Source organism: Telopea speciosissima, unplaced genomic scaffold (assembly GCF_018873765.1).
Source record: "Telopea speciosissima isolate NSW1024214 ecotype Mountain lineage unplaced genomic scaffold, Tspe_v1 Tspe_v1.0017, whole genome shotgun sequence".
Taxonomy (NCBI): domain Eukaryota; kingdom Viridiplantae; phylum Streptophyta; class Magnoliopsida; order Proteales; family Proteaceae; genus Telopea; species Telopea speciosissima.
In genome coordinates, this window is record NW_025317353.1 from 45,614 (window position 1) to 73,114 (window position 27,501).

The following is a 27,501-nucleotide window of genomic DNA, read 5'->3' on the forward strand; positions in this document are numbered from 1 at the left end:
CCTAAGTCTAACACTCAACCAAAACTTGGGCTCCATCCGAGGTCTGAATCCCCCTGCTACACATAAAAATCACTATTTTCTGAGTTTTCTCGATTCTATAATGTTTTCGTGTTTTTTCTTTCCCACTCATCAAATTAGTTTTTTCAGTAGTGTAGGGAGAGAACCCTCGACGATGGCAGTTCAACATGGATATGGAGTTCATCCATCATTCAATCCTAATCCGAGGCCTGAATCCCCCTACTACACATAAACCCATCGCAACCCGCGGCCAGGAGAGGGCTGCTAGCCTGCGGATGCTTGACAATCGGCCAAGGGGTTAAGTTTCTCCCATTTGCGGTCCGCCGTGACCTGCAAATCCTAAAGTCGATATTTTAAGAATAAAAAAACAGTTTTGGGGAAGATGCGGGTATTTCGGTAATTATGCCCTAAAAAGGGCATTTTGATAATTAGATTTTATTAAGTTCTTAAGAACGAATAGTGGGGGTAAAAGGGTCTTATCAAATTAGGTTAGGGCAAAAAGGTATTTTCATATTATGAACAAATAGGTCAGAGCAATTAGGTCTTTTCAAATTTATAAATATAGAATAAAGGGTAAAATGGTCAAGTTTTTCGTTTCTTGAATTCTTTCTCCGCAACGGTTAGGTTGGGTTGGTTTTTAGGAACAAATATTTAGGGGTAAAATAGTCTTTTTTAATTAGGTTAGGATAATAAATAATTGAGGGCAATTAGGTTTTTTCATTTATAAAAATAAAATAAAGGGTAAAATGGTCATTTTCAATTAATTTAGTCCAATAAATAAGTGAGGATAATTAAGTCTTTTCATATTTAAGAAAATGGAGCAAAGGACAAAATGGTTAATATATTGGCATCTAATGGTAGTATTTAATGGATTGGACCTATCTGGCATTTGGGGTGTAAAACAGGGGTGATACGTGGAATATTGAGCCGATTAGGAGATATGTGTACTTTACCCAAAATTTAATTATAAAAATAAAACAATGAGATGCTGGAAATTAAACCAGAAAAAGTCCAAGGTTGGTGGAAGCGGCTGTTTCCATTTCTATTTTTGCTTATTACCACTCTCTTTCATTGAATCAAAGGATTTTGCACATGAGATCTCACTAGGGAACTGGCAAAACACCAAACTTGTTGAGTCATTCTCTCAATACCCCCCCCCCCCCAAAAAAAAAAAAAAAAACTGGTGGGCCATTGCGTTGAGTGGATCTTAGAAATTTGACATGTGATCATTCTATCCAACGGTTCATATAAATCACATCAATTCTCCTTGTATCCTCATATTGATCATCACTGCACTCTAGCTTAGCAAGGATCTATACAGTTGTTTTAACCATTTCTTTTAAGAAGAAAGTTCTCAATGGGGGAGTGTACTCGTCATGCCCAGAGATGGGCAAGGAGCAAAATAACCGCCCTACCCCATGAAAAGTGGAAATCCTACCCTTCAAGTTGCCAATGTGTGCACTTTCATTGGCCCCGCACGTACAGGGGCCACCCTCCCCCCACAGAGAACACCAACCCTTCTTTTTTATTAAGATTCTCACGATGAAGGTTCAAGATTCACATATCTATCTAGCATAGAATCACCATGCCAATAGTTAGCATATCAGAAAGTCATGGGATTGATTCTCTTATTTCATCAAAAATTGAGTGTGAGAGTCAAGGGATATGGGAGTTCTTAGAAAAAAAAAAAAGAGTAAAACAAATATATAAAAGGTATTCTTTGAGCTGATAGCGGAAGGTTTCATTAGCACCCACGGCCCCCCACTCCTCAGAGAGTGAGAGGGGGAAGGAAGGGGTGTCAATCGGGCGCGCGATTCGGTCTAGTTCTGATCAATCTTTGGTCTTAACTTGGCCAAACAAAAGCCGACTTGATGAGGCAAAGATTAGTTTTCGATTTTGGTTTGGTTCAATTTTGTTAGGTTGAGCTAACAAGTTCTTATTGGTTCAAAATCATATTGATTCGGTCTAGTTTCGAGGAAAAGATTTTTTGAGCTGGTGGGATAGGGTACGCTCTGTGTCTATTTTTCTGTTTCTCACATGAAATGACCTCATTGCCCTCCAAAGTGTGATACTATTTTGTCATACTTCATTGGTGTACTCCTCTATACCACTTGCTCTAAGAACCCTCTCTCATAAAAAATACTTATAAAAACTTTTATTGATGTTTTTGGTTTTTTATCAGGTTCAGTCCTGATAATGATTCGAACTAAATGGATCAGTTTTGATTGGTCCAACCAGTTCAGAAATTGTAAGAGTTAAAAATATAATATGGGTATATTGTCAAGAAAAGAGCTAAACAAATGGCGTAGAGGAGCGTACTAATGAGGTAGTGCATAATGGTTTCATAAGTAAAAGGCAGCCAGGTCATTCATGTGCGGAGGAGAGAAATAGAGAGGAAATGTGCGAAAATACCCTCCTTCTCTGGCGGCTCACAGATCGTTTTCCTATATTTTTCTCTGTTAAAAAACATGTAAGTGCTAAACTGTAATTTCACGCTATTAATCTCAATTATCTATTCGTCTGGGTAGTTTTTGAGAGCAACGATTTATAACACAAACCCGAAATCTTTTCGCCATTTTATTTCAAAGACAGCCCGATGGGTATAAAAAGGCGGTAATCGCAGAAAGCAAATGGAGTGATAGAGAGAGATTTTGCAAGATTTTGCAAGATTTTGCAGTGTTCACAGATACAGAGCGATAATTCTCCAGAGGCGGCTCCCCTCCACAAAAGGATCGCTAAATTCCAGCTGAACACTCGAAGTCTCAGGTTTTTCTTCGTTTTTTCTCTTCCGGAGATCGAACCTGTGATTCGTTTTCATGTTTGTGGCCCCTCTTATTTAGGTTTCCTAATCGTTCTTATGTGTTTCAACCTATTTTCTTTGAATTATTTTTGTGATCCGATTTCAGGTTGCCGAAGTTGATAGAATATTTCTTGTAAAAAAAATCGTGTTCCATTTAGACGTATGTAAAAGTTTTTTCGATTACATGTTCGGGCATCAGCTTTGTATTTTCGGGGAAGCATCTGGTTCAGTTCATGTGATACTTGCAGGTAAGACTCTTATATCATTTAATAAATCTTATTTTGTCGTCCTCCGAGTTTTTTGATTGGCCTGGGAGCTGCCTCCTCCCTTTCCCCGGGTTTCTGGTTGATATAGAACAGTTTAGAAGTTTTGCAAGTATTAGTTTGATTGGTTTCAAATGGCTCAAAACAGTTGGTTGAATAAAGAATCTTATTAACAAGTAAATTTCTATTCCGGAAGCTTTACCGGTCGTCAACTCTGGATATAGTATGGAAATGATTGGCATTTTAAAGAGTTAAAGACAGGAGCACTTAGATTCTGTGCATTTTGTTGGTATTTAAATTTGTAAAGATGGAACTAATCCACTTGCAGAAGAAATAGGAACAGTAATGAAGGCACAAGTAGAGGTGGTTACTCATCTTCTGGACATTTATCAAAGATGAGCAAATGTGGATCATCGGGCCGGGAGGGAGGGGGGATGTGGAATTTAGGCATTAATGAAGATCAAACTATCTCTCTCTTTCTTTCTCTGCCTTGAATTGTGAGAATTATGCTGTTTGTCACATTTTTTTTTGCTAAAATATGTGTTTTGTTCTTCCTTCTCCCATTTATTTTTTCAGGAGTATGTTTTGTTAGGAAATTAATTCTCAAAATATTAATTTTCTAGTCTCATCTTTTACTACTTATATGATTGAACAATCTATTAAGAGTCTCTTACGGACATAAAATATTGGATTGAGTTTCCCTTGACCCATGGCAAAGGAAGCGCTATGGGCATCAGTGCTATCGGATGCCCAAGGGGAGGGGTATTATTGACTCCAAACAATAGGGGTTGGGAGTTTGTGATGGGACAAGAGTCCCATCGCATGGTCACGTCATCAGTGGTGAGGGCATTTTCCCACTCCATTGGTGAAGGAAAACTTTTGCCTAAAAATTTGATTTGCTTTATTTCAGACTATTCTCTCTTGTTTGATTACTGTGGTTCATTTCTGTCTCTGGTAGTTTTCTTTGATGCATTTAATGATACTGATCTGGAAAATTCTCATATTTATTGTTCTTCCCTCATTGATGGATCAGTTACCTTTCTTTTTGGAACGAGAGGGTCTGCTGTCTTCTTTGCTGATCTGGTTTCAATTAGTGAGTGGGTAAGAAGATTATTTTCCATCTTCAGAACTTCTGTGAAAGCTTTCCTGCAGAAGGTATTGAATTCTATTGCAAAGTATGGAAAGATTTGGCATATTTTGTTTGCATGTTTGAGGATTTGTTTCTAAACGACAAAGATATGCATTTAAAGGACCCTTTGTTTCTGCTCATGTTGTCTTCACCTCACAGACGCAATAATTATTGGTCTATAATTTTGATTGCTGATTTTTTGAAACGTTCACTTCCGTGATAGTGTCATTCTGTATCTCTTACATTATGTCCAAATCCTTCTGTAGAAGACATTCCTTATAATCTGATCTGTAGTGAATATTTACAAATTCATGAAATAGTGACATACAGAACATTCTCTCTCTCTCACACACACACACACATTCCTGCGTGTCTGTGTGTGTAGCGGTGGGGGAGCTTTGTCACTGTCTGAATGATGTAGGATTTGTAACCTACATCAAGTTGGGTATTTTGTGGTTTAGACTGTTTGATTCTGTTCTCAAACAACTAAGGTTGATATTAGACAGGTTTACTTTGATTGAACAAAAAACAAAAAAGCGGATCTCGATAGAGTTTTGACTTGAGATTTAAAAAATATGGTTAGGGCAATTGAAATTCCAAAAAAAAAAAAAAAGAGGTAAGGCAATGAGGCCATTGGATAGCAATATAGGGGAGAGGGGGGAGGGACATTGTCATTGCTGGATGTGAAAGAAGGTTAGGATTTGGTGACTGATAGCAGGGTTTGGGTGGTGTTTGCTGAAAGGGCTTGAGGGCTGATCATATTGGCTGGTATTGGTGGGTTCTTTAGATAAAAGAGTAAAATAAAAAGAAAGAGAAAAAGAAGGTGAGAAACCTGGGATTTCACCTAGAGTTGAGAGAAATCATCTCCCTTTGATCCACATAACACAAGGAACTGAGATTCAGGCGATATACTCACTAAGACTCAATCTGTCTATGCACAACCCTTTGTGGAGCTCACTCACAAATCGCAAGTAAAATATGATTTAAACATATTGTGATAATATCAGCACCTGAGAGAGAGAGAGAGAGAGAGAGAGAGAGAGCCTCTAACTTTATATATATTAACCAAAAACAGAGAGAGCCTCTAGCTTTATATATATTAACCAAAAACAGAATTACAATAGGAAAGGGAAACTTACCTTGCTGACCTAAGACCTAAACATAATAGGAAACTAGGAAATATTTACAATAGCCAAAGGAAACAATATAAACTAAGCTACACTAAACAACTAAAAATATATATCCCACGATATTGAGGTCCATGGACACCCATGGACCTCCAACTGAGATTCAAACACTCTAACACTCCCCCTCAAGCTGGAGTATATATTTCTCCATACCCAGCTTGGAACAACCATCAAGAAACGCTGGTCGAAACAATGCCTTTGTAAACACATCACCATGTTGATTGCCGGAGTTGAAATAATCTTGTGCATGACAACATTTCTCACAAAATGAAAATTGACCTCAATATGCTTGCTCCTCTCATGAGAAACTGGATTGGTGGCAATATAAAGTGCAGCTTGATTATCACAATACATCTTTATTGGTTTAGGAACAACAAAACCAACTCTTGTAAGAGAGACTTTAACCACATCAACTCAGCTGCAATATGAGCCATAGCTCTATACTCAGCCTCTGTACTTGATCTAGCCACAATAGTCTGTTTCTTACTCCTCCAAGGCACAAGATTACCACCAACAAAGGTGCAATATCCATTGGTCGATCGATGATTGTTGGCAGCTCTAGCCCAATCAACATCAGAATAACTAAGGATGTCAATTTGAAACCGAAACCGAGTATTGAAACTGGCCCATTTAAAACCATTCCGAATCAAATAAGAATTGGTACGGTTTTAGTATCAAGAAAATGAATCTTATTCGGTATGGTACAGTTTTGGTATCTAAGGCAAACTCGTTCGGTATGAACCGTATTATACCGAATTACCTACTCCCGAACCGGACCGAGTATACACATGTATGAAAAATTGGAAATTATAAATTAAGTATCCCATTATATATTATATATGTATCTCATATATTATATATGAGATATGTTTTATGAAACTGTATAAAATTGTACTGAACTAAATAAGAAACCGAATAAAATCGTATTGAACTGATGACTTAATAGGGTTTTAGTATTGAAAATGCATTCGAGTTCTTGGTACGGTACGGTTTTGGTTTCTCCTTTTTGTCTCTTGCACCAAACCAAAACCATACCGATGACACCCTCAAGAATAACCCACAACATCAGTGTGATCATGTCGGCGATAAATGAGACCTTTTCTAGGAGCACCTTTGAGATATCATAGAATACGGCAAGTACTATCCTAGTGAGCATGTTTAGGACTCCATATATGGATCGATGATTCCAACGGAAAAAAAATCTGGATGAGTGACCGTCAGACAAATAAGTTTCCTAAAAAGTCTCCTGTACTGATGTTTATCCTCAAAATCATTTCCATCACTCACCCCAAATTTCAGGTTTGGATCCATAGGGTTGTCAACAGGCTTAATTAGTTTGACATACCTGTTTAAGATAGAAAGTCCATAACGTACCTCTTCTGAGACAAACTGATACCTTTCTCGCCACGAAAAACTACGATACCCGGAAAGTACCTGAGGACTCCTAGGTCTTTTATCTGAAAATGTCGATGGATATATGGCTTAACCCCTTCAATACTAGAAAAGTCATTACTTGAAATTATGATATTGTCAACATACACAACAAGGATCACAACTTTGTCCCCTTGGCGGCGAACAAACACAGAGTGATCAGAGAAGCACTGAGTGAACCCATATTCACAAATAACTTTACTGAACTTGTCGAACCAAGCACGTGGAGACTGTTTCAGCTCATATATAGCCTTGTGAAGACGGCTTACCTTGGATGCGATTTCCCCTGAGCAACATACCCTAGAGGTTGCTCCATATAAACCTCTTCATCAAGACCACCATAAAGAAACACATTTTTGATATCGAGCTGAAACAAAGGCCAATTAAGATTCATTGTTAAGGAGATAAGAACTTGTAGAATAAGGCTTCTTGATACTTAGTACATACACAGTAGATAAAGGCAATCCAAAGTTGCGAAGTAAAGGTGTAAGATGAGATACAATAACAAATTGAGATACAGGATAAGCAATTTGAGATTGTTGAGTACAAGAACAAATACCTTTACAAAGAGCAACGGGCAAATTAGGAGATTGAAGATCCCTAAGTAAGGATCAGCCTAGATTGTGGAAGTGAACTAGGAACAACGCTTGTAGACCTGCAATTGCTTGGCAGGGGCACTATCATAAGTGGAATCAGTAAAAGGAAGAAGAACTGGAAGTGGTGAAGGCATTAGCAAATCAACATCCATTTGATGGCTCTCACTAGAAAAGTATGGTGTAGACTCAAAGAAGGTAACATTAGAACTAGTAAAATATTGATGGTTAGGGGGATCATAGCATTTGTAACTTTTTGAGTATGAGCATAGCCAAGGAATACACACTTGGTAGAACATGGGGATAGTTTATCAAGTCCAGGGCATATGTTATGAACAAAACAAACCCAACCAAACACTAGTGGAGGCAATCCAAAAAGATGCACACCGGGAAAGACGAGAGAATGGAGATTTATTACCAAGAACAACTGAAGGCATGCAAGTTATTAAATAGCAAGCAGTAAGGATAGCATCACTCATCAAATATTTAGGAACATGCATGTGAAACATCAAAGAACAGACAATCTCTAACAAGTGCCTATTTTTCCTTTCAGCAACACCATTCTGTTGTGATGTATAAGAGCAACTAGTTTGATGTATCATACTATGTGCAGAACAAAAATCAGATATTTGACATTGGTTATACTTGACGGCATTATTTAAATGAAAGACTTTAATTGACATGACAAATTGAGTTTTAATTTCATTATAAAACTGTTTAAAAATACATAGAAATTTTGAACAATCCTTTAACAAATATAACCATGTCATACAAGAGTGATCATCAACAAATGTAACAAACGTAAACAAAGCCTAACTGACTCTTGGTACAAGGACCCCACAAATCGTAGTTAACTAAAGAAAACAAGGAAGAACTATGAGGAGCATAACGAGATGGGAATGAGGTATGCTGCTGCTTTTCAAGATCACAAGCTGAAACACTCAAGACGAGTAATCTTCTTGCAACTGTGAACCTTCTGTTGAAGCTTGGAAAGAGACACTTGAGCACCATCTACTTAAAACTATGGATCAAATATTCCTCCACTGTGGTTTAACAAACCCTCAAAACTTGAGCACCATCTGCTTAATCGATTGGAAGTAATTAGGAATCTCAACAGCCATCAAAGTAGAGAACCAGAATCTGCCGCCAGTAGAAAAACTTCAGTAGATTTGCACCGATTGATTGATCACTCCATGGAGACCAATAAATTGATAGTAGAGACCCTAGTGTATCATCATGTCACCAGCACTAGGGCCTAAAACAAATTATTAATCAGCATAGGTTGCTGCAACCTTCAACCGAGACCTTTAGAAACCTTCAAAACCAGAATCTTGTGTTGATGTAAGTTATCAAAGGTGCTCTGATACTATGTGATAATATCAGCACCTTAGAGAGCTTGACGATAGTCAATTTGTTCTATCGCACAGCCTCTAACTTTATATATATTAACCAAAAATCGAATTACAATAGGTAGGGAAACTTACCTTGCTGACCTAAAACCTAAACATAATTGAAAACTGGGAATTTATTACAATAGACAAAGGAAGCAACAGAAACTAGTCTAAACTAAACAACTAAGAATATAAATCCCATGCTATAGAGGTCCATGGACACCCATGGACCTCCAACCGAGATACAAACACTCTAACACATACCATTAACTCTTATCAAAGCTCAAATCACACATCCCTTGCTGGTTTTCCAGCTGTAGATAATGAAAGAAAGTCCAAAAACAATCCCCACTGCTGGGATTGATTACAAATTTGTCCTTCTTGTCATAATCACAAGACAGCCCAGGTTGAAGTAAATATCTGTCTTACCCAATCTATTTTTAAGTGTTGGTGTAACCGCCAATAGAACAATCAAGCACTATTAAATAGCACAAAAACTAGACCTATCTGGTCCAAAATCTAGATTCTAGGCCTCTTAAGCCAACTGTCCCAGAAGAGAACATGCGGTGACTTTTTGGCAGTAGCACATCTACTCTCTTTGACTCGTGATCACTTGAATGATTTTGATTTCCATTTCTCTCTGGTTTAACTCTTGCAAGCTTTATTACTACAGAGTTTGGAGATCTTTTGACCATCATTATTGTTTTTCCCTTTGTTTAGTGAAAGATGTTAAATTATATTTAATGAGAGTGCAGGACACTGATGTGGATGGCGGTGTTTGAGATGGATTGCACATGGACCTGATGGGTTCCGTGTTGGGAAGTGGTGAAGGTGGACTTGATGAAAATGTTTGTACTCTTTTATTGTAGAGCTAGATAGAATCTTTATTGTGTGATCAAACCAAATCTTCATTCTTTGATTCTAGATTCAGATTTCAGACCCATAAGGTTATTACCTAGCAAATTCAAGTTGGTGAGATAAGTTATGGCAAAAAGTCTGAAGGAGGCAATTGGGAGGGTAATTGCTTCATAAGATGGAGCATTTGTGAAGAGTAGACATATTTAGCCTTTGTAAAGGAAGGGCTCTTTGTACAAAGTCCTTGTGAAGGTCTATGATCATGCTTATCATGGATTTCCTTTGGAAACCTTACAAACTATTAATTTTGGGGAGAAGTGGAGGGAGTGGGTGGAAGCTTGTATGTCAACTGTGTTTTTCTCTACTATGATGAATGGTGCTGTACTGCTATTTGGAAAGAATTCTATTGTTAGGTGGGGGGAGGTTTGATACGGGGAACCAATGTCACCTTACTTGTTTCTTAGTGTGGCTGAAATGTTGAGCAAATTTCTGTTCTGAGGGTGGGTAGAAGGGATGACAGAAGGGGTCATACTGAACGGTCAAGCTCCAGGAGTATCAAATATGCGATATGCAAATGATAATATTATTTCTTAAGGTTTGAATGTAAAACAAGTGGGAAATCAATGAGCTATCTCAGATGTTTTGAAGCCATTTCTTGACTAAGACTGACTCTTATTAGAAGTGTGATAATGGGGCTGAGAATGTGTGGTAGCTGGTAGTTCAAGAAGGAGATTGGGGGCTTGGATGTGTTACTGGGGAGATTTCTTTTAGCTAGGTGGGAATTTTTATTGGGGCATTCTCAACTCCACTATGGTATGGAACCTTATGTTGGGAAGGATTGCTTGGGTGGAAGAGAAGATATGTATCTACAGGGGGAAGAATTATACTGATTCAAAATGCTGTGTCTAGCGTTCCAGTGTATACGATGTCCTCATTTATGGCTCCTATTTTGGTCAGAAACAAGATGGAGAAATTGATATGAGACTCTGTGGCAGGGATTGAGTCCAAGAGAGAAAAAGAAATATCATCTATGCAAGTGGTGGTAGTGCTACAGACCTAACAGGTTGGGGGTTTCAAGTTTTAGATGAGTATTTAAGATGAATAGTGCATTTCCTGTAAATTGGCTGTGGAGATTTATTGTTGAGACTACTGCTCCTTATAGGGGCCTGATTTGATCTAGGGTTTGGAAATATCCCAAATTCTGCTGAAATTGTAGAATTGGAGAATCCCAAACTAATAAACAAATAACAGTGACTCTGGAGACTTTTACAAATTATTGTAGGATCCAATTTATAAAAATAAGTATCTCCAGTTTCAGAATTTTTTCCGTAGATTCCATCTTGCTAACAAATCTTAATCTAAATATATGAAACTTCCAGACCTCTTGCTTTAGTCATAAATCACCCAAAACAACAACCAGAAATTTACGTAAAATTTCCAGAACATGAAACTGTTGGAACTTACAGGACTAGACCTACTCCTTAACTTTCCAGCCCCAAACTCTATTGCTGAAATCAATCCTAGGAATTCTTCCATAAAATTTCATACCAAAAGAAACAGTTTTGAGTAGGATTTGACACCTCCTTTCTCAGCCCAAAATTAACTCTAAAACAGAGTGGTGATAATAAAAACTTGAAAATCCAGATTTCTAATGATTAGAACCAAAATTAATTTGCTCTCCGACTGCCTTCCAATGCAATCCTTCCTCATTCCTAGTGTCCCCAACAGTGGGTGAGCCTTGGCACAACAGTTAAGTTGTTCTATTGCAATCTGTTGGTTGTGGGTTCAAAACTTGGAAACAGCCTCTCTTGAGAAGCAGGGGTTAAGGTTGCATACATTTGCTCCTCCCAGACCCTGCTGTAGTGGGAGCCTCATGCACTGGGACACTCTTTGCTGGAACACAGGAAAATATCGATCACCTTTTTTTCTTTCTTGTCCCCTCTCCTCTTCCATTTGGAAAGGGGTCCTAGCAAAATGTTGGCCTAAAAGTCGTAGGATTCTCTCCTTCCAGAGAGAGTGGATTTAGGTGGTCATGTCATTTGCCGAATCTTCTATCTGCGATGCAGTGGGAAGGCTCGCCTTCAGTGCCGCCATCAACCAGATTTGGATGGAGCGAAATATCAGGAAATGGTCTCCCATCTCTAGATTCTTTCAGCAGATTTGGGACACCATCTCTTTTGACATTAGAAACAAGATTTCCTCTGTCTCCTTCCGTTGTATTGATACCCCAAGAAATAGGCATATAATTGTATCCTGGGGTCTTCCCCTCTCCCTTTTGCAGGCCTTCCTCCGCCTGAGGGTCTAGCCTTGCTTTGCTTTCTTGCTGTATATTCCCCTCTTAGTGGCCCTTTGTTGTTTTTTCTCCTCTTTGGTAATGAATTATTTATTCACCAAAAAAAAAAAAAAAAAAAAAAAAAAACCAAAATTAATTGACCTTAATGTGGAGAAATTAAGCTGAGAATAAAAGAACAACAAAGAAAAGAAAGCCAAACAAACTTTTCAACATGACAGACTTGGTTGCCCATCAACCAAAAGTATAAGAACCTTTTTCTCTTAGAGGAGTGAATAGCACTCCAAAGTTCAATTGCAGTCAATTATTTATAGACTAAAATTCCTAATGCAAGTTTCCTAAACCTTTGTAGGCCCTTTTTCCAGTAAATTGGAATTTATAAACATCCTAAATCTAGAGATAGTGACTTGATTCCCATAGGAGCTAATGACAGAAAGCCAGGCTGAATAAAATCCCATACCCTGGCCAATAAAGGCCCATTTCAATAGAAGCACACCCAAAATTAAAAGGAGCCCATAGGACTTAAGTACATTAGGGAGTGATGCTGCAAAGAGTTGTGGGCTACTAGGCTTTTATGATTGGGATTTCACTCCAGAATGGTGAGGAGTTCCTGACCAACATATCATACAAGGTGGGAAAAGGAAATCAATTAAGTTTTTCGGAGGACAGATGGTTAGGAGGAAGATTTAAGGACTGTTGCTGAAGATTATATAAGGTGGCTGTCGATAAGTAGGTTTTGGTTGAAAGCTGTCTTGTAGTCAGAAATGGTAGGATTTCCTGGATTCCACAGTTCAGAAGACTTTTGCTTGAATGTTTGAGGAAGTGTAAGTTCTTTTGGCTCATTTAGGGGTTGTTACTTCCAATTAGAGGATGAGGTTAAGAGAATTACGGAACAGGGTGTCTAGTAGCTACATACCATAAATTGTTATCCAGAGAATTAAATGAAGAGGAGGATGCTAGGTTGCTGGAAGTTGAAAGAGTGTTGAAAACCATATGAATGATCAGGGGAGGAAGATAGAAAGAAGGATGAGGAGAGATTTTAAGGTTTTAGATCTGGTTACTTACTGAAAACAGGGTTTAAGAGGATCAAAAGAGAGCATCTGCTTCAAATCCTATTTTTTTTTCCTCTCATGCTCTCAGATTTGGTATGGCAAGTCATTTTGGTTGGAGTGGGCCCATCATAATTGATAGGACAAATTTTTTTTTTTTTAGTTTATATAGTTTCTAATCCAGTGGGTACTGTTCATGGCACCGTTCACATGCTACAGTAACCCCTGATCTTTATTTCTTGTTTACCTATTTATTTGGTCAATTATGCCCCTGATCAGTAAATAGTTAGAAGGGTAATTAGTGTCTTTTATCCATAGGATTTCGGGTTTAAATATGTGACTTTGATAGGTAATGTAGTCCTAGATTAGTAGAGGACCAACTAGGAGCCAGTAAACCAGGATTTGTTATGAACAAGTGAATCAGCTAGGTTAAAATAGGGTTTTTGGTGAAATTAGGGTTAGGGTTTGAGGTGTTGGTTATGCTAGGAAGGTGTAGGGGAGTTTATCAGTGAAGGTCTTGAGATGTTGTAGGGGAGTCTAACAATGAAGGTCCTGAGATGTTTTAATGGAGTGAAGTTTGCTGGTTTGAATTAACAGCAATTTAGGGTTAGGGTTTCGGGTTTTGGAAGAGAGGAAAAGATGGATTTCTAGGGTTTTGACTGGACAGAAGTTAACCAAACTTGAATGGTTTTCTTAGGAGGGTATGAGGGATAATCGATCAGATTTGTAGACTGTTCTGACGGTTGGTTTGGGCTGTGGGAGCTTTAGGGTTTTGGGAATTGATTTGAGGTGGGGGAAATTACGGTTTCAGTGGTTGGAATGGGCAGCAAGGGAGATCGAGTTTTCCTTATGGGCAGGGGGTGTCGTGGTTGAAGTTTGATGAATTTCTGATGGTTAGGTCTGCACATAATTATGGGTATGGGAAAAAGTAAAAACTAAAAGGGGGAGATTAGGGTTGGGGATGTAGAGGATTAGAAGAAGAAGTATGGGGATGGGGAATGTTTCAAACTTACTGTTGTGCAGGGAATCCATGGCAGCAACGTGTTTGAATGCAAAAGTTGAATAAAAATTGAATCTTGGACAGAAACTTGAAAGTAGAACTTGAGAGGAACTACTCGGGCTTCACACCGCAAAGTGTTGATTGGATCAAACACCAATCCCACCAACGAACCACCCGGGCTTCACACCGCAAGGTGTTGATTGGATCAAACACCAATCCCACCGGCCTTGATCACACACAAAGCAGATCTTCAATAGAAGAAAGGTTGCAGCAGCTTGCAAGATCAGATTTCATGAAACAGTGAGGTCCAGAGGAGAGCCCCACGGTTGTTCTTTAGTTATATTGGCCAAAGGTCTAAATTCCTACGCAGCCTAGGAATAAGAAATCCCAGGCTGAGTCTAAATACAAAGCACTCCCTCTCTAAAATTCGTGTAGAGGTGTGGATCCTAAAATATGACTTAAGTTAAAAAGATTCTATTATAAAAGAATATCCTAAAAGCACTTAAATTGGACTAATGGTTCAACCGGTTCAATTTTTTTTTGGGGTGAATAAAAGAATTCATTACCAAAGAGAGAAAAAAAACAAAAAAGAGCCCCCAAGGGGGAATTACAAGAGCAAACAGCTAGCCAAAGCCTCAACTAATGGGAGCTAGAGCAACAAAAGAGACATTAGAGAGACCCCAGGCTACAACAATAAGTCTGTTCCTTGGGGTGTCAGAACAAAAAGAGGGAGGAGCTAACAAAAGTTTCGAGCTGATTTCAAAAGAAATGGAATCCCAAATCTGTTGATAAGAATGAGAATTGGAGGTCCATTTCCTGATATTACGCTCCATCCAGATATGATTGAGGGCAGCACAGAAAGCCATTTTTCCAACTGTGTCACAAATAGAGGATCCGACATAGGTCATATCCACCCAAATCCATTCTCTTGAGAATGGGAGAATTCTTCTATGGGCAGGCCAGCATTTGCTCAGAATACCTTTCCAAATGGCCTTCGAAATAGGGAACTCAAAAAATAGGTGATTCAAGTCTTCCACATTGTTCCAGCATAGGCAGCAAGCAGGGGAGACTTGGATCTGACGACTGCGAAGAAAGGCCTGAGTTGGAAGATAGTTGGTGAAGATTCTCCAGGCTGTGAAGCAAAGGCAGGGGATATTATGCTTGAACCAGAGAAGATTCCTCCAAACAGCCGCCGGGCCTTTCTATCGAAGGAGATTCCAAGCTGCCTTGGAAGAGAACAAGAGCGACCTGTTTGCTGACTAGGAAACACAATCACCTCTAGCTGGCAGTCTTCTGGAGATGGACTGAAGGTAATTCCAAATTTGGATACGAGTCGGGGAAGAGGAAGAGGGGGGAGCCCATTCATCATGATCGAGGATGTCCGCTACTAGAGCAAGCCTATGAAGCCCAAAAGCATAAATAATCCTTGGGGTGACCAAGTGTAAGAGGATCCCCTTAGGGTGCTAGCGATCCAACCAAAGGGAAGTAGAGAGACCATCGCCGATCTGGGAGTGGATGGCATGAAGAACAAGGTGACGGGACTCAATGATCTTGCGCCAAACCCAAGAAGCTTTAGAAGAGGCTGAGGCAGTCCAAATGGAGTCCTGTCGAAGAAGACCTGAATAAATCCAGTCAACCCATATTAAGTATAGGGCTAATCCTGTATGCAATATGTAGCCCTACTTTAGGTCCATAAAAGTGACCTATTACATTGAAAACCCTTGGGACCAAAGGCCCAATATGTCTATAACCCAATCCTAGACTTATTTCTAGGGAAAGAAGCCCAGTTTGGTGATAAACCTGCATCAATAGGCTATTCTGTTATACTTTTTGTCTTAATAAAATATAAGTTAATCAGCTAACCTCTTTGTTTTTTCTCCAGATTTCTGGATACATACTTGGCAATTCATGCAGCTAATTGCCATAAAATCTGATCATGTTTTGTTTGGTGTACCATACCTCCACCAAGGATAACCACTATTGCATGGGTTTTTGGCTTTGAATAAGTCTTTAACCATAGATAACCTCTTGCACAGAGAATGGGCAGTAGCAAATTGGTGCCATATGTGCTATAGGGATGAGGAATCTGTTGCTCATTATTTCTCTACATTTTGGATAGGGTGGTATGGGGATATTTTGGCTTATTTTGGAGTGATTTGATATGGGTTAGAAGTGCAAAACACTTATGTAGACTCTGGCCAAGAACTTCTCCTGGAAACAAGGGACAGGGTTAGTATCTTGTGCAACATAGCTTCTCTTGCTATTGTTGGAGTTAATGGAAAGAAAGGAATATGAGATTATTTGAAGATCACTCAAGATCTGTTCCCAGAGTTTCTGTTAATATTGCATATTGGTAGTTATCTCATTGATTCAGGTCTTGCAATTAAAGACTTCAGAGAGAAGTTTGCCTGGTTTTCTTTCCCCTTCTGTTTTGAATGTAAAGCTATGTACGTTTTGGCTTTCTTTTTTTTTTTTTTGGGTTGGGAAGGGGGGGGTGTCCTATGTCTGTACATTCTTCTCTAATTAAAATCTTCTTTTTTTTTTTTCCTACAAAAAAATTAGAGTAAAATGAGAACAGTATTGCCAGTATTGGACACATTTTGGCGTGCAGACATTTTGAAAACATGGTAAAATATTGGTGTAAAGTTTTTTTTTAGGAGAAGGAGAAAAGAAGTGGGATGCCCAAAGTTGATTGAGTTTTTACTGACCTATGTTCAATAGAATTCTATTGCTTATGCATCCCATCTTGTTCATTTTTCTTCAAGGTGTGTCATTTAATTCGGGCATCTTATCAATCTTGATTGCTTATACGATGTGTGAACATGCTTATTGTTCTTCATGGCTTATTAGACTCCTCTACCACTATCCACATTCCACTTGCTCTCTCTCCTGGTTGATCTCAATAATTTTTTGTTTGCATCTATTCATTTACCTTGGTTTCTTTTCTTGTAGGATCAAAATGGGTTTTTCTTTTGGTGGTGAGTCTGGGAATGGTCTAGCTGTGCTGCAGTTGCAGAAATGGGGTCCATCTGAAATCCAACTAAATCCATCAGAATATCGTGAAGCTTTTATATCTCCAACAAGGGAGCTGTTGCTTTTGCTTTCGTACCAGTGTGAAGCTTTAATTCTTCCATTGATTGCTGGTAACATTCTAATATATTCTCCCTCTTTCCTTATTGCTTAGCTCCATGCATTTACTTATGTCAATTTTTTATTATTTTATATTTATTTTTAAATGCACAACAGGAGACTGTAAGAAGAGAAATGACCACTGTAGATATCATTTGGAAGGTCATCAGAGTTCAAGTTCCTTGGCTTCTTGTTCTGCAGCATGTGAAAGGTCAGGTTCAGTAGATAATATCCCATGCACATCTGGATCTGCAGAAGCTGTTACAGATGGAGCTTATTCTATTGAAAGTAATTCTGCAAGATCTGAGCAATACGCGGTTGTTTGTGATGTAAAGTCACTAGCTTGGGGTCACTGTGGGGACACTTACAATCAGCACAAAGATGCTACTTTTAGAGAGCTTCTTTTTGTGTCTGGCAACCATGGTATTACAGTCCATGCCTTTTGCCATTCGCATAAAACTGCTGAATTGACCAGTACATTGCCTGAAGGTGAGATTGGACCAGGGAGGTGGGTAGAATGGGGGCCTTCTGCTGCCTTGGTTCCTAATATCAAGATAGAGGAGCACTCCAGTTCATGTTCTGGAGGTCCTGCAAATTCCTCGGAAGAAGATAGGACTAATGGGACTGAGGGGAGTTCACATGATGTTTGTACAGAAGCTAAGAATGATAAATTGTCTGCAAAAAAATGGTTGCGGACATTTTTCACCAAAGTTGAGACTATTGAGTCTGACGGTAACTTTTGCACCAGGTTCCCTTCAAAGCCATCCTTTCCTTGTTCTGCAGAAATTATTTCATTTAACATTTTTGATAGCTCCTCGCTATTCTTGGACTTTCTTTCTCGTGCCAATACTGTGTCGACGGAAAAGGAAAACAGGTGTGATAAAACAGCATTAGATCCAGAGGCTGATAGAGCAGTACATTCAGATTCTAGTTCAGTTGACCTAATGGAGAACTCTGATGATTTGTCCCAAACTGTGAGCATGGGAAGCTGTGGTTCCTATAAATGTTCCAGAGTGTTCTCAAGCTCTTCACACCGCTTAATTGGGTTGGCTCTGGCTTTAGCAGATCCTGTTCTGAACAACACTCGTGAAAGAGATGCTAGAAGCTGGAGCAAGATTGTAGTGGTAGTTGGTATGATATTTCAGTGGGGAATACAATGGGTTTGCTCGGTGAAACTTCCAGATACATATCTCAATTTGGATCTGGAATTTGAGTGGACAGACTTTCAGTTTTCTGATAATCTTCTTGTTTGTCTCAATGATCATGGTTTAATCTTCGTTTATGATGCAACTACTGGAGAATTTGTCACATGCCTTGATGTTTTGCGGATTTGTGGACTCACCTCAAGGCCAGACTTGTTTAGGCAAGAACTGTTGTCTGTAGGGGTTGATATGGCGTCAGGAGGTGTTGCTGTACAATCTGGACAGGATGGAAAAATTCAAAATATTATGGATCTACAAATCGAAGGTTACTTGTGCCATAAAAGAAATTTCCAGAGGTTGATGGTTGCTTCTAATTCGTCACTGTTGGCTGCTGTTGATGAATATGGTGTGGTCTACCTAATTTGTGCTGCTGACCATGTTTCAAGCAAGTATTATTCATTTAAGGAACTGCTCCCCCATTATCAGCATTTTGGTTTTGAAGTATTGATTGGTTGGGGAGTTGGAGGTTCTCAAATAGGCTGTCAGAGGATGCTTTCTAATCTCTCACCTCACCATGGTCTGAAAAAGAAAAGATGGCACTTTGAGGGAGACGGATGGGAAGATTCCTATTTGAGTGGTTTCTTTGGTGCTTCACACTTAAAGGATCAGGAAATTACCAATTATGAGTTGCCGTTGAGTCCAATGCGAAGAATTTTTCTCCCTATGCATAGATTTAATAAAGATGATTCCATTTGTTTTTCTCCCTTTGGGTTCACTCGGCTTATCAAGAATTTTTCTAGAGAGGATGAAAAGGCTTTTAAACTTTTTCATACCCATTTACATGTTGCGTCAGCTGTTCAAGATGACAGAGACTTGAATTCTCTGTGCAGAAGTTCTAATGTGCTTGGGATGGAAGAGGTCTTTGCTGGGGAAGCTGTTGGTTGCTCCTTCCAGGGATGTTTCTATTTGGTGACACGAGATGGTCTATCTGTTGTTCTTCCCTCAATTTCAGTCTCCTCGAGTGTCCTTCCTGCGCAATATGCTCTATATTGGCGACCAAGTGTCAGTTTGAGTTCTGAATATCAGACAGAATGCTTTTTAACAGGAAAAGAATGTGAGGATCACTGGCCACCTTGGAGAGTTGAAATTTTGGATAGAGTTCTTTTATATGAAGGTCCTGAGGAGGCGGATCACATGTGTGTGGAAAATGGTGAGAGAATCCAACTTAGTGTCATATCTTGGACTTCAATAGACTTGCTTTTTCATTTTATCTAGTCTGAAAAATAATTTAGTAGCCATGGGAGTGCATAGCATGGAACCCATGCCATGCTGCCATGATTGACAAACTGGCTTGGATTCGTTTGTAGAATAATTACCACAGGATTGTGGCTATGAGATCAGGTTCCTTGTATATTGGATCTGTGCTCTTGTTCTTACATTTGTCACCTAAGAAGCTCTTTTGTGCTGGCTTTTATATTATGATCATTTAAGTTTTCTTGTTGAGTTTATCCCTATAAGACGAAAAAACCGGGACATTCCATCGAATTGGAGGAGATAGATCAGCTTGAGATGGAGTACTAGCAATTTTGGTTTTGTGACCAGTTTGGAACAAGGGCTTTCCTGTTTGTTCATGTAAGGCTAATTATGTGAACTACTCCAATACCATACTCCACCCCTAAGCAATCTACTGGTCTGCTTTATAGCACCAAACCACCAATCATAATACCTTATGGTGTTTGGACCTCCCTATGGCCCAAATGGGAGGACTGAATAACTGGGCATAATGCCATATTTCTAGTTCTAGAAAACCCCAAGTATGAGTTCACTCACAAAATACGAATGCATAGCAGTTTTCCTGATAAGAATTACTTAAACCCCAAAAGAGTCTTACAAATAAGAAACCTCAGTTAAGAAAGCAGTTGGGTACAAGATAACTAATTTCATAATATTTTGCAATGTCAGTTGATTTGCATCAGACATCACTATCTGTTGGTTTGGAGCAGCTGGATATACCCTCGTGCAACATGGAGTGAATGTGCAACCTGGAATCATCACTTAATTGGAGAAACCATGCTTTTCTCCCTTTCTCTTTGGGTCATGTTGTCCTTTTATTTGCATTTAAATTAGTAGTATCAGAATAACTTAAGTTATTTCTGTAGAACAGATTCAAGCCATGTAAGTACAATGGTTTTGGCTAAGATCACCAAAACATTTTCGTTTTCAGTCAATGGCTAAAATCATGATTCATGATCGAAATTGAAACATGATAACCTTCACTGTGATTGATCTCCCCACCCCCCAATGAAAACCTTAAAAATTGGCTTCCTATAAATATTGTTCTTTTTTCTTTCCTTTGTTTTCTTCAATCATGGACATAAATGGGACTGACTTGAAAAGTTTTTTTCAAACCCGATCAGAGGCAGAGACCTAAGTTCCTCTTCTGTGTAGTCTTGAAATTCGTTGTATTGAATGAAAAGACATACTCCACTCCCTGAAGCCTATTTTCCTCTTCCGTGTTAGTCCTGAAATTCCTCATCTGCTGTGACTTTCTTAATACAGATGCATTGAATGAGAAAGACCTAATCCCCCCTCCACCGAGATTGTTTGTGCAACGGCAAAAGCTCGAGCTGTGAGCATGAAGATTTGAGTTTGAGAAGAGCCAACTTCATGCAGAAAATGTCGATGGTTCTGAACGAGCCCTGTCCATCCTCCTGGGATCCTGCGAAAGCAAGACTTGCACCTAGTTATGGCCCTTTTTTATTGAATGGAAAATGCGATTAGACAACAGCTTTTTAGATGTGCTATCTCCTAGATAGCATTGGTGGGGAAGTCTCATGTGTTGGACAATACCCCCTCTGTAATATGATCATAGAGCACTCCCCCCCTTTCTTTTGAGATTCTTTGTTCTAGACTTCCTCTTTGTACTGTTTGGGCCTTCATGTTGCTTGGATCTTCCTTTCTAATAAATCTCTTTGCATGTTATCCTTACAAAAGGTTTTTGTAGTGGGCTTACATTTTCCTGATTAATTCAATGGGGTTAATGTTGACTGAGTTTGACATTCGTTTGGTTATGCCTTGAGTAATAAATGCTAGAGTAAAATATTTTCATGGTTGGACGTGAATTTGATGTTAATACAGCTTTAGTTTAGTGGCTTTCTTCAATGATGAGATGGTCTTGCTGTGATGCTAACTTTTCTGCCATATTTTGTATGTGAAGAACATTTTTGGCATCTTTGTAAATTTATTTCATGCTTGGGTATTATTGAAACACATTGTTTACTGGTGATGTATGAATTGCTTATATTGTTTCAGGATGGGATTTGAGAATTGCTCGAATGCGTCGCCTGCAATTGGCATTGGATTTCTTGAAATCTGATGAGATAGAGCAGTAAGATTCTGTTTAACATGTTTGCCTCTTGTTATTGGGTCATGTGAGATTTATTAGGTCGTTTGTGCCTTAAAATGCTTAACATGAGTAAATACTACATCATAGAAAATGACTGTCTGCTCTCATATATGCTATTTGGCTAACAGTTCTTGCTCATAACATTCAAAAACTTTCTTTTAACACTTCTTCTCAGACTCATGGAGGTATGTGCCTCCATAGGAGAAAAGTACATTGTTTTTCCAATGTATCAGGTTATCCTACGTCTATTTTGTGCAATTGATCATGTATTGGGAGATGGAACTGGTTCACTGGAGAGGAGAGTAGCACACTAGTGTAGTGCACATGGTATTGAATCAGATTTAATTATTTAGCACTAATTTGTTAGTAATGGATAGGAAAAGATCCTGTCAATCCAGGCAGCGTGCAGCACTTGTGCAGCGCCTGGGATTGAGCAGGCGCTTTGACCGCCTTACCCCTGCTTGGGCAGGGCATTGGGCAGGGGGCAAGGCGGTAAAAACGCCTGTTCAATCCCAGGCGCTGCACAAGTGCTGCACGCTGCCCGGATTGACAGGATCTTTTTCCTAATGGATAGGGCATGGGTTAGTTTTACGTACTCTTTATTTTGTTGTAAGTTGATTTGAATTCATTTTAGGAACAACTGCAGTTGTTTTTTCTTTCTATTCTGATCAGCTGAAAAAGTGAATTTATTAAAAGAGACGAATGAAGAGGATAACAAAAGAATAGGGAACAAAGTTACAAAGCAGAACCAGTGAACCACAAAATTTTTCCCTACGGTGCACATGACCATTCTCCTCCAAGAGAAAGACAAATGCAGCAAGGCAAAACAAAGTAGAAACCAGCCCATGTGCTTGTACTGGAATGATGTAGGCAGTAAGGATTTAAATATTGCAGTCAGGATCTATATTTTTCCCAGGCTATACCAATCCTGATCGGTTTTGATCGATTCAATGAGTAAATTCCTGGTATTGTTGGTGGATAGGCTGATAGTGATAGATGGGATTGGTCCCAGCTGATAAAGATCCAAAAGGGGCAACTTTTATTTGTATTGGCCAGTCTTCAGAACCATGGTTTACTGGACTCGCAGTTTTGTCAAGCTTGGGTAAACGGTTATCATAACTTTTGTAGAACCAGAAAACATGCAGAGGTAGGATTCACCGATTCCTATTCATATGTCAACATATGTCAAAGTTTAGTTTGAAAGGACTTTTGGCACATTAAAAAAAAAATAAAAATTGAAGCTCGCTTTTTTGTCTAATGTTTACCTAAAATGTCAATATGTGGAGTACTGCAGATACAAAGGGAAGAGTTGTTATGGGGCCATGCAATTGAGGTGGGGCCTTAAGTTTGGCACATATCCTCCACGTGGTTAAAATCTAGCCTTGTCTCCGGATAAGAATAGGCTTTTTCAGATGTAGCTCTTTAGTACTATCGAGGTGTGTATAAAAGATTGGTTTGACATTTGGCTAACTCACAATTGAATTGAGTATAAGGGGGAGAATATTTATTGGACTGGAAGTGGGGAGGGGATTTGTAAAGCAAGAAGCGTAATTGGTGGGGGGGGGGGGGGAGCAAGTACTATTTCAATGTAGAGTGAAGAGTAGGATATGAATTTTTTTCCGTCTATTGCTCTGAGTTTGATATCTACTGGGGGATTTGGAGTCTTTATTGCTGTTTGTGAGGCTTGTCTTTCTCCGTTTTCCTCGGCTTGTCTAATTTTTATTTTTATTTTTGTTATCTGGGTGCGTAAGGCCTTTTTTTTTTAATTTTTAGTTGGCAGGGAGGGATGCCTCTTTTAGTTCTTTTGGCAAGGTGTCTCCTTTCTTGGAGTACTGTTTGTATTCCTTCTGTTTTCTCTTTCTGTGTAATAGATTCTCCTTCCTGTTTCCGATTAAATGGAAGTCCAACAACATGATCCTTAGAAAACCTTTATCTGGCATGCACAGTTGCAACATAACCCGTCGAAAGTAGAGGAACAATTATCTTGTTTGTCCATGCCCTTTGGTATGCAGTTGACATCCCTAATGCTATGCTTTACCACCTCCAATGTTCTTTGCTATATGCTTATAGAAGTCTTGTGGGCCATGCTGTTTCACATTTTGTTTCCAGCATCTTATACCAACTGATTGACTTAATGGGTTAAGTAGGAAATGTTTGGCTGGGTTATAAACTTATAATACTCTAATCTTGATGATGATAGAAGTTGATTTATGCTGATTTCTCTTTGATGAAACAGATCTTTGGAAATGCTTGTGGATCTTAATCTGGCAGAAGAAGGTGTCTTGAGGTTGGTTTTCACTGCTGTTTATCAAATCTGCAAAGTTGGTAGCGATAGTGAGGTTGCTTTTGCATCAAGGTAACACTTCCATATGGAGTTTTTCCACTTCTCTTAATCTTTATTTTTTATTTCTTTAGGATCCCTTATGAAGAAAGAACACATTAATGTTAACTATAGAAGAGGAGAAAAAAACATTTCTTGAAGGGAGATGGTGCACACGATAAAAAAAATATATGTAGAAATTAGAAAAGCTTTTGATGCATTCAGTGTATGCCGTGCTTGAAAATAGCCTCCATTTTTTTTTTGTGTGTTGGGGGGGGGGTTTGTTTCGAGAAGCAATTATAGATTCATGTGGTAGTACAGGGCTTTCAATACTTCTCATATGAAACACATACATTTTGTGCTAGAATTTTAGAAAGATACAGGATTAGACCAAACAGGCCCTAACCCTGAAGGTTTTAGAGCCAAATATAGCTGCTTCTGTTGTTAAGTAACACATATGGCAATAACTTGCAAGGTTCGGCAATCCAAAAAATCCAGAACTATGTAAACTTTAGTCAAATTGAACAAGGGCTTCAATACATAGTGGAATCGCATGAAATTTTTTGCAGTGCAAGAATACATTTGAAGATGAACTGAAATTTTAAAAATTAAGGAGATTTGACCCTTAAATCAGCGAAATTGTTTGAAATTCTAAGTCCTCTCATTGTACCATCCAGTAAACATTGGCTAAGTAAAATATGGATAAAAAGGATGTCCATCGTATCTGAAACTTTAGGATATGGTGGTGGCCCCATCATAAATGCTTCAGTCTACCATATTTGAGCCCAAACCCACGCCCAAGCCAATATGTCTAGGCGGTCCTGTTGACCTGATGCAATTTAGTGTTGTGAAAATCAGCCAACTTTAGAAATTTTCCATAAATCAACCAAGCATTCAGAAGTCATGAAATTTTAGAGTTGGATAGTAGACTTATAGATCAGTTAATCTCAAAATTTCAGCCCAAACAACAAATCCTTGATATGCTTTCTAGGTATCATCATAGACAGGACAAGAAGTAGAGACTAGGACCCTGTTTCAATGCCTCCAATGGATGTACCTTCAGCAAGGTCTGAAATTGTTTTTTTTTTACCATTTCACCCCCTGCCAAAACTGAAATGTTTGGGCAAAATTTCGAAAATTGCACTTTATATGTTGACGGTCACTTCATTTCAGTTTCTTACAAAACTGAAATATTTTGGTTATTGCGGTGAAATTCTGAACATTTAACTTCAAAAGAAACCAGTTACACACACCTGAAAGCCAATGATTCTGGTCTCCTTAGCTGGATTAGTGTTTCCCAGTGGAATACTGCACCAATGAAGTCCAATAAAAATGATTGAAAGTTGAAACACTCATTGTTTAGTGGCTAGGGATGGAAGAGCCTTCCAAACATGCAACAGAACAATAACAGTAGTAACAACCTTATTAACAGAAGCAATACTGATGAAAAACAAAGAAAAATTCTTAGAAAACTTAAAAGTGCAATTCATTGATCCCAAGTAGAAATATATAAGAGGAACTGTTTTGAAAAGCATTTTCGCCTAAACTAAAACCATTCATCCTCAGTTTCTACACTAATTAATAAAATACACCTGACTTAAAAATAGAGGGCAGAAAAACTTGTCCCTTTTCTAAAAATTCCAAATGATACCCTCAAACTTTTTAACAATCATGTCCCTGAGGTTGATGCACTACAAATTGGCCTCCTTTCTCTAGATCTTCTCGATTAACCTTTTCTCAGAATACAAATATTTTGCCTTTTTGACTTGACAACAAATATATGACTGAAAATCCTTTTCTGCCACAGTTCTGAGATTCAAACAAGATCCAGTTTTCAAATAATAGAACTTTGAACCTCTGGAACTATTAGTATATAGAAACTGGTACAACTCCTCGAAGTTGAAGCAGATGCTCCCACATCAGAAGAATTTCCAGAAGGCTCTGTTTGTTTCAGCGTAAAATAGTCGGTAAAACAAATTTTACTGTGAAATTAGAATTTCACCGTTTGTTTTGTTATTTGGAAAATATTCCTGCGGTAAAATTTTACATGAGACTCCTCTTTTCCGGAAAAGGCTCTGGAAAATTTCTCCCCAAATTAGCCCGGAAAATTTTACAGATGACTCGCGAGTTGCGACCTTCAATTTCTTGTACGAGAAGAAACGAAATAAAAAAGCAGATATGAAGGGAGCGAGCTTAATGCGAAGTCAAGCTCGAACCAGGGAAACCAGTGGGAGATCAATTGCAGCCAGGATCAACACGATGAGGAACAAATTAAATAACTAAACTCTCTTTTTTTTAATTGTTGTTTTCTATTATAGATGAATGGAGAACATAAAAGGTAAGAAGAAAGGAGAAGAAGATAAAGAAGAGGAGGGTGGGGTAGGGGGATGGCTCTCTCAGCCTGGGTCTCTCACCCACAACTATCCTAGCTGTTGAAACATGGAATCTCCCATAACCGATGGCAACAAGGCCTGAAAATGCTTTTCTCCAAATCTGTTCCTTCCTTACAATAGGGGCCTATTAATAGCTTAGGCAAACTTACAAAATAAAAGGTAGAAAATAGAAACTTCCTAAAATAGAAACTAGGAAATAAAAACTACTAAACCTGGCAATCAGTGACCATGGCTTATTGAAAATAGAAACTAACTAGAATTAGAAACTACTAAGGCTTTATATGTCAGCCTTCTTTTAGGACACTAAAATAGAAACTAAATAAATTAGAAAGTCTTCTAGAAGTCTTCAAAGTTGCATTTAATCTCCATCAACTTGTCCATATCTGCCCCTAAATCACTGTTCACGTGAACAGTAACTCGGGTAAATTTTTTTCCCTATCTTGGTCTCTTATCTTCTTCATGATTCTCTCTGGGCTGGGGCTGCCTTAGGTGATGCTCCATCAAACCAACAAAAACTTGCCACATCATCAGACCAGGCTGCCTCTCACAGCAATCGAGTCCACAACCTTGCTGGGCTGGTTTTGGGGCTTGTTCCTGCGGGTACATATGGACTTGTGATCTACATTAGAGCTTGAGCTTCCATGGCCAAAAGGGAACTGAGGCCATCAGAAAGAAATTCATCATCATTGCAAGATCTTTCACCTGGACCTGCAATGGAACATCGTCCACCCGGTCACCTTCTTCCGGCGATTTTTTCTCCATTTGGGATTGGATTCTTTCCTGCTACCTTGGGAAGCTCTTCAGGTACCAGTGGTTGCAACATAACATGTCTTCCATATATATCTCTTGCTATTATCGAGTGCGGCTTAACATCTGATGAAGACATACATATGGCTGATCTTACCACCTTCTGTTCAGTCTCTCCAGTGAGAGCAACGCCTCTGGATCTCCACATCTCGTCCTGCTCCATGAGAACCCCACCACAACCGATGTCCTCACGAACATTGGGCGCACTGACGACTTGCTCGACTCATTTAAAGGAAAGAACCCTGATCTCTATCGGAAGAAGGGAGACTCCATGCCCATGTATCTCCTCATCTTTGAA

At 38.9% G+C, this 27,501-nt stretch overlaps 1 protein-coding gene across 3 annotated transcripts in view; it reads left to right on the forward strand.

The window, feature by feature from the left end:
• The first annotated feature begins 2,607 nt into the window (after nt 1-2,607).
• LOC122647289 overlaps nt 2,608-27,501 on the forward strand; it is a 99,003-nt gene continuing 74,109 nt past the window's right edge. For 2 of the 3 annotated variants that reach the window (XM_043840706.1, XM_043840709.1), the window contains exons 1-7: nt 2,608-2,836; nt 2,925-3,066; nt 4,115-4,182; nt 16,959-17,149; nt 17,253-19,487; nt 21,590-21,665; nt 23,920-24,039. In XM_043840706.1, the coding sequence (XP_043696641.1) occupies nt 16,966-17,149; nt 17,253-19,487; nt 21,590-21,665; nt 23,920-24,039 (2,615 nt within the window). In that variant the 5' untranslated portion in view covers nt 2,608-2,836; nt 2,925-3,066; nt 4,115-4,182; nt 16,959-16,965. Of the gene's footprint in view, nt 2,837-2,883; nt 3,067-4,114; nt 4,183-16,958; nt 17,150-17,252; nt 19,488-21,589; nt 21,666-23,919; nt 24,040-27,501 lie in introns of those variants that run through there. The other variant, XM_043840707.1, reaches the window with a different exon arrangement.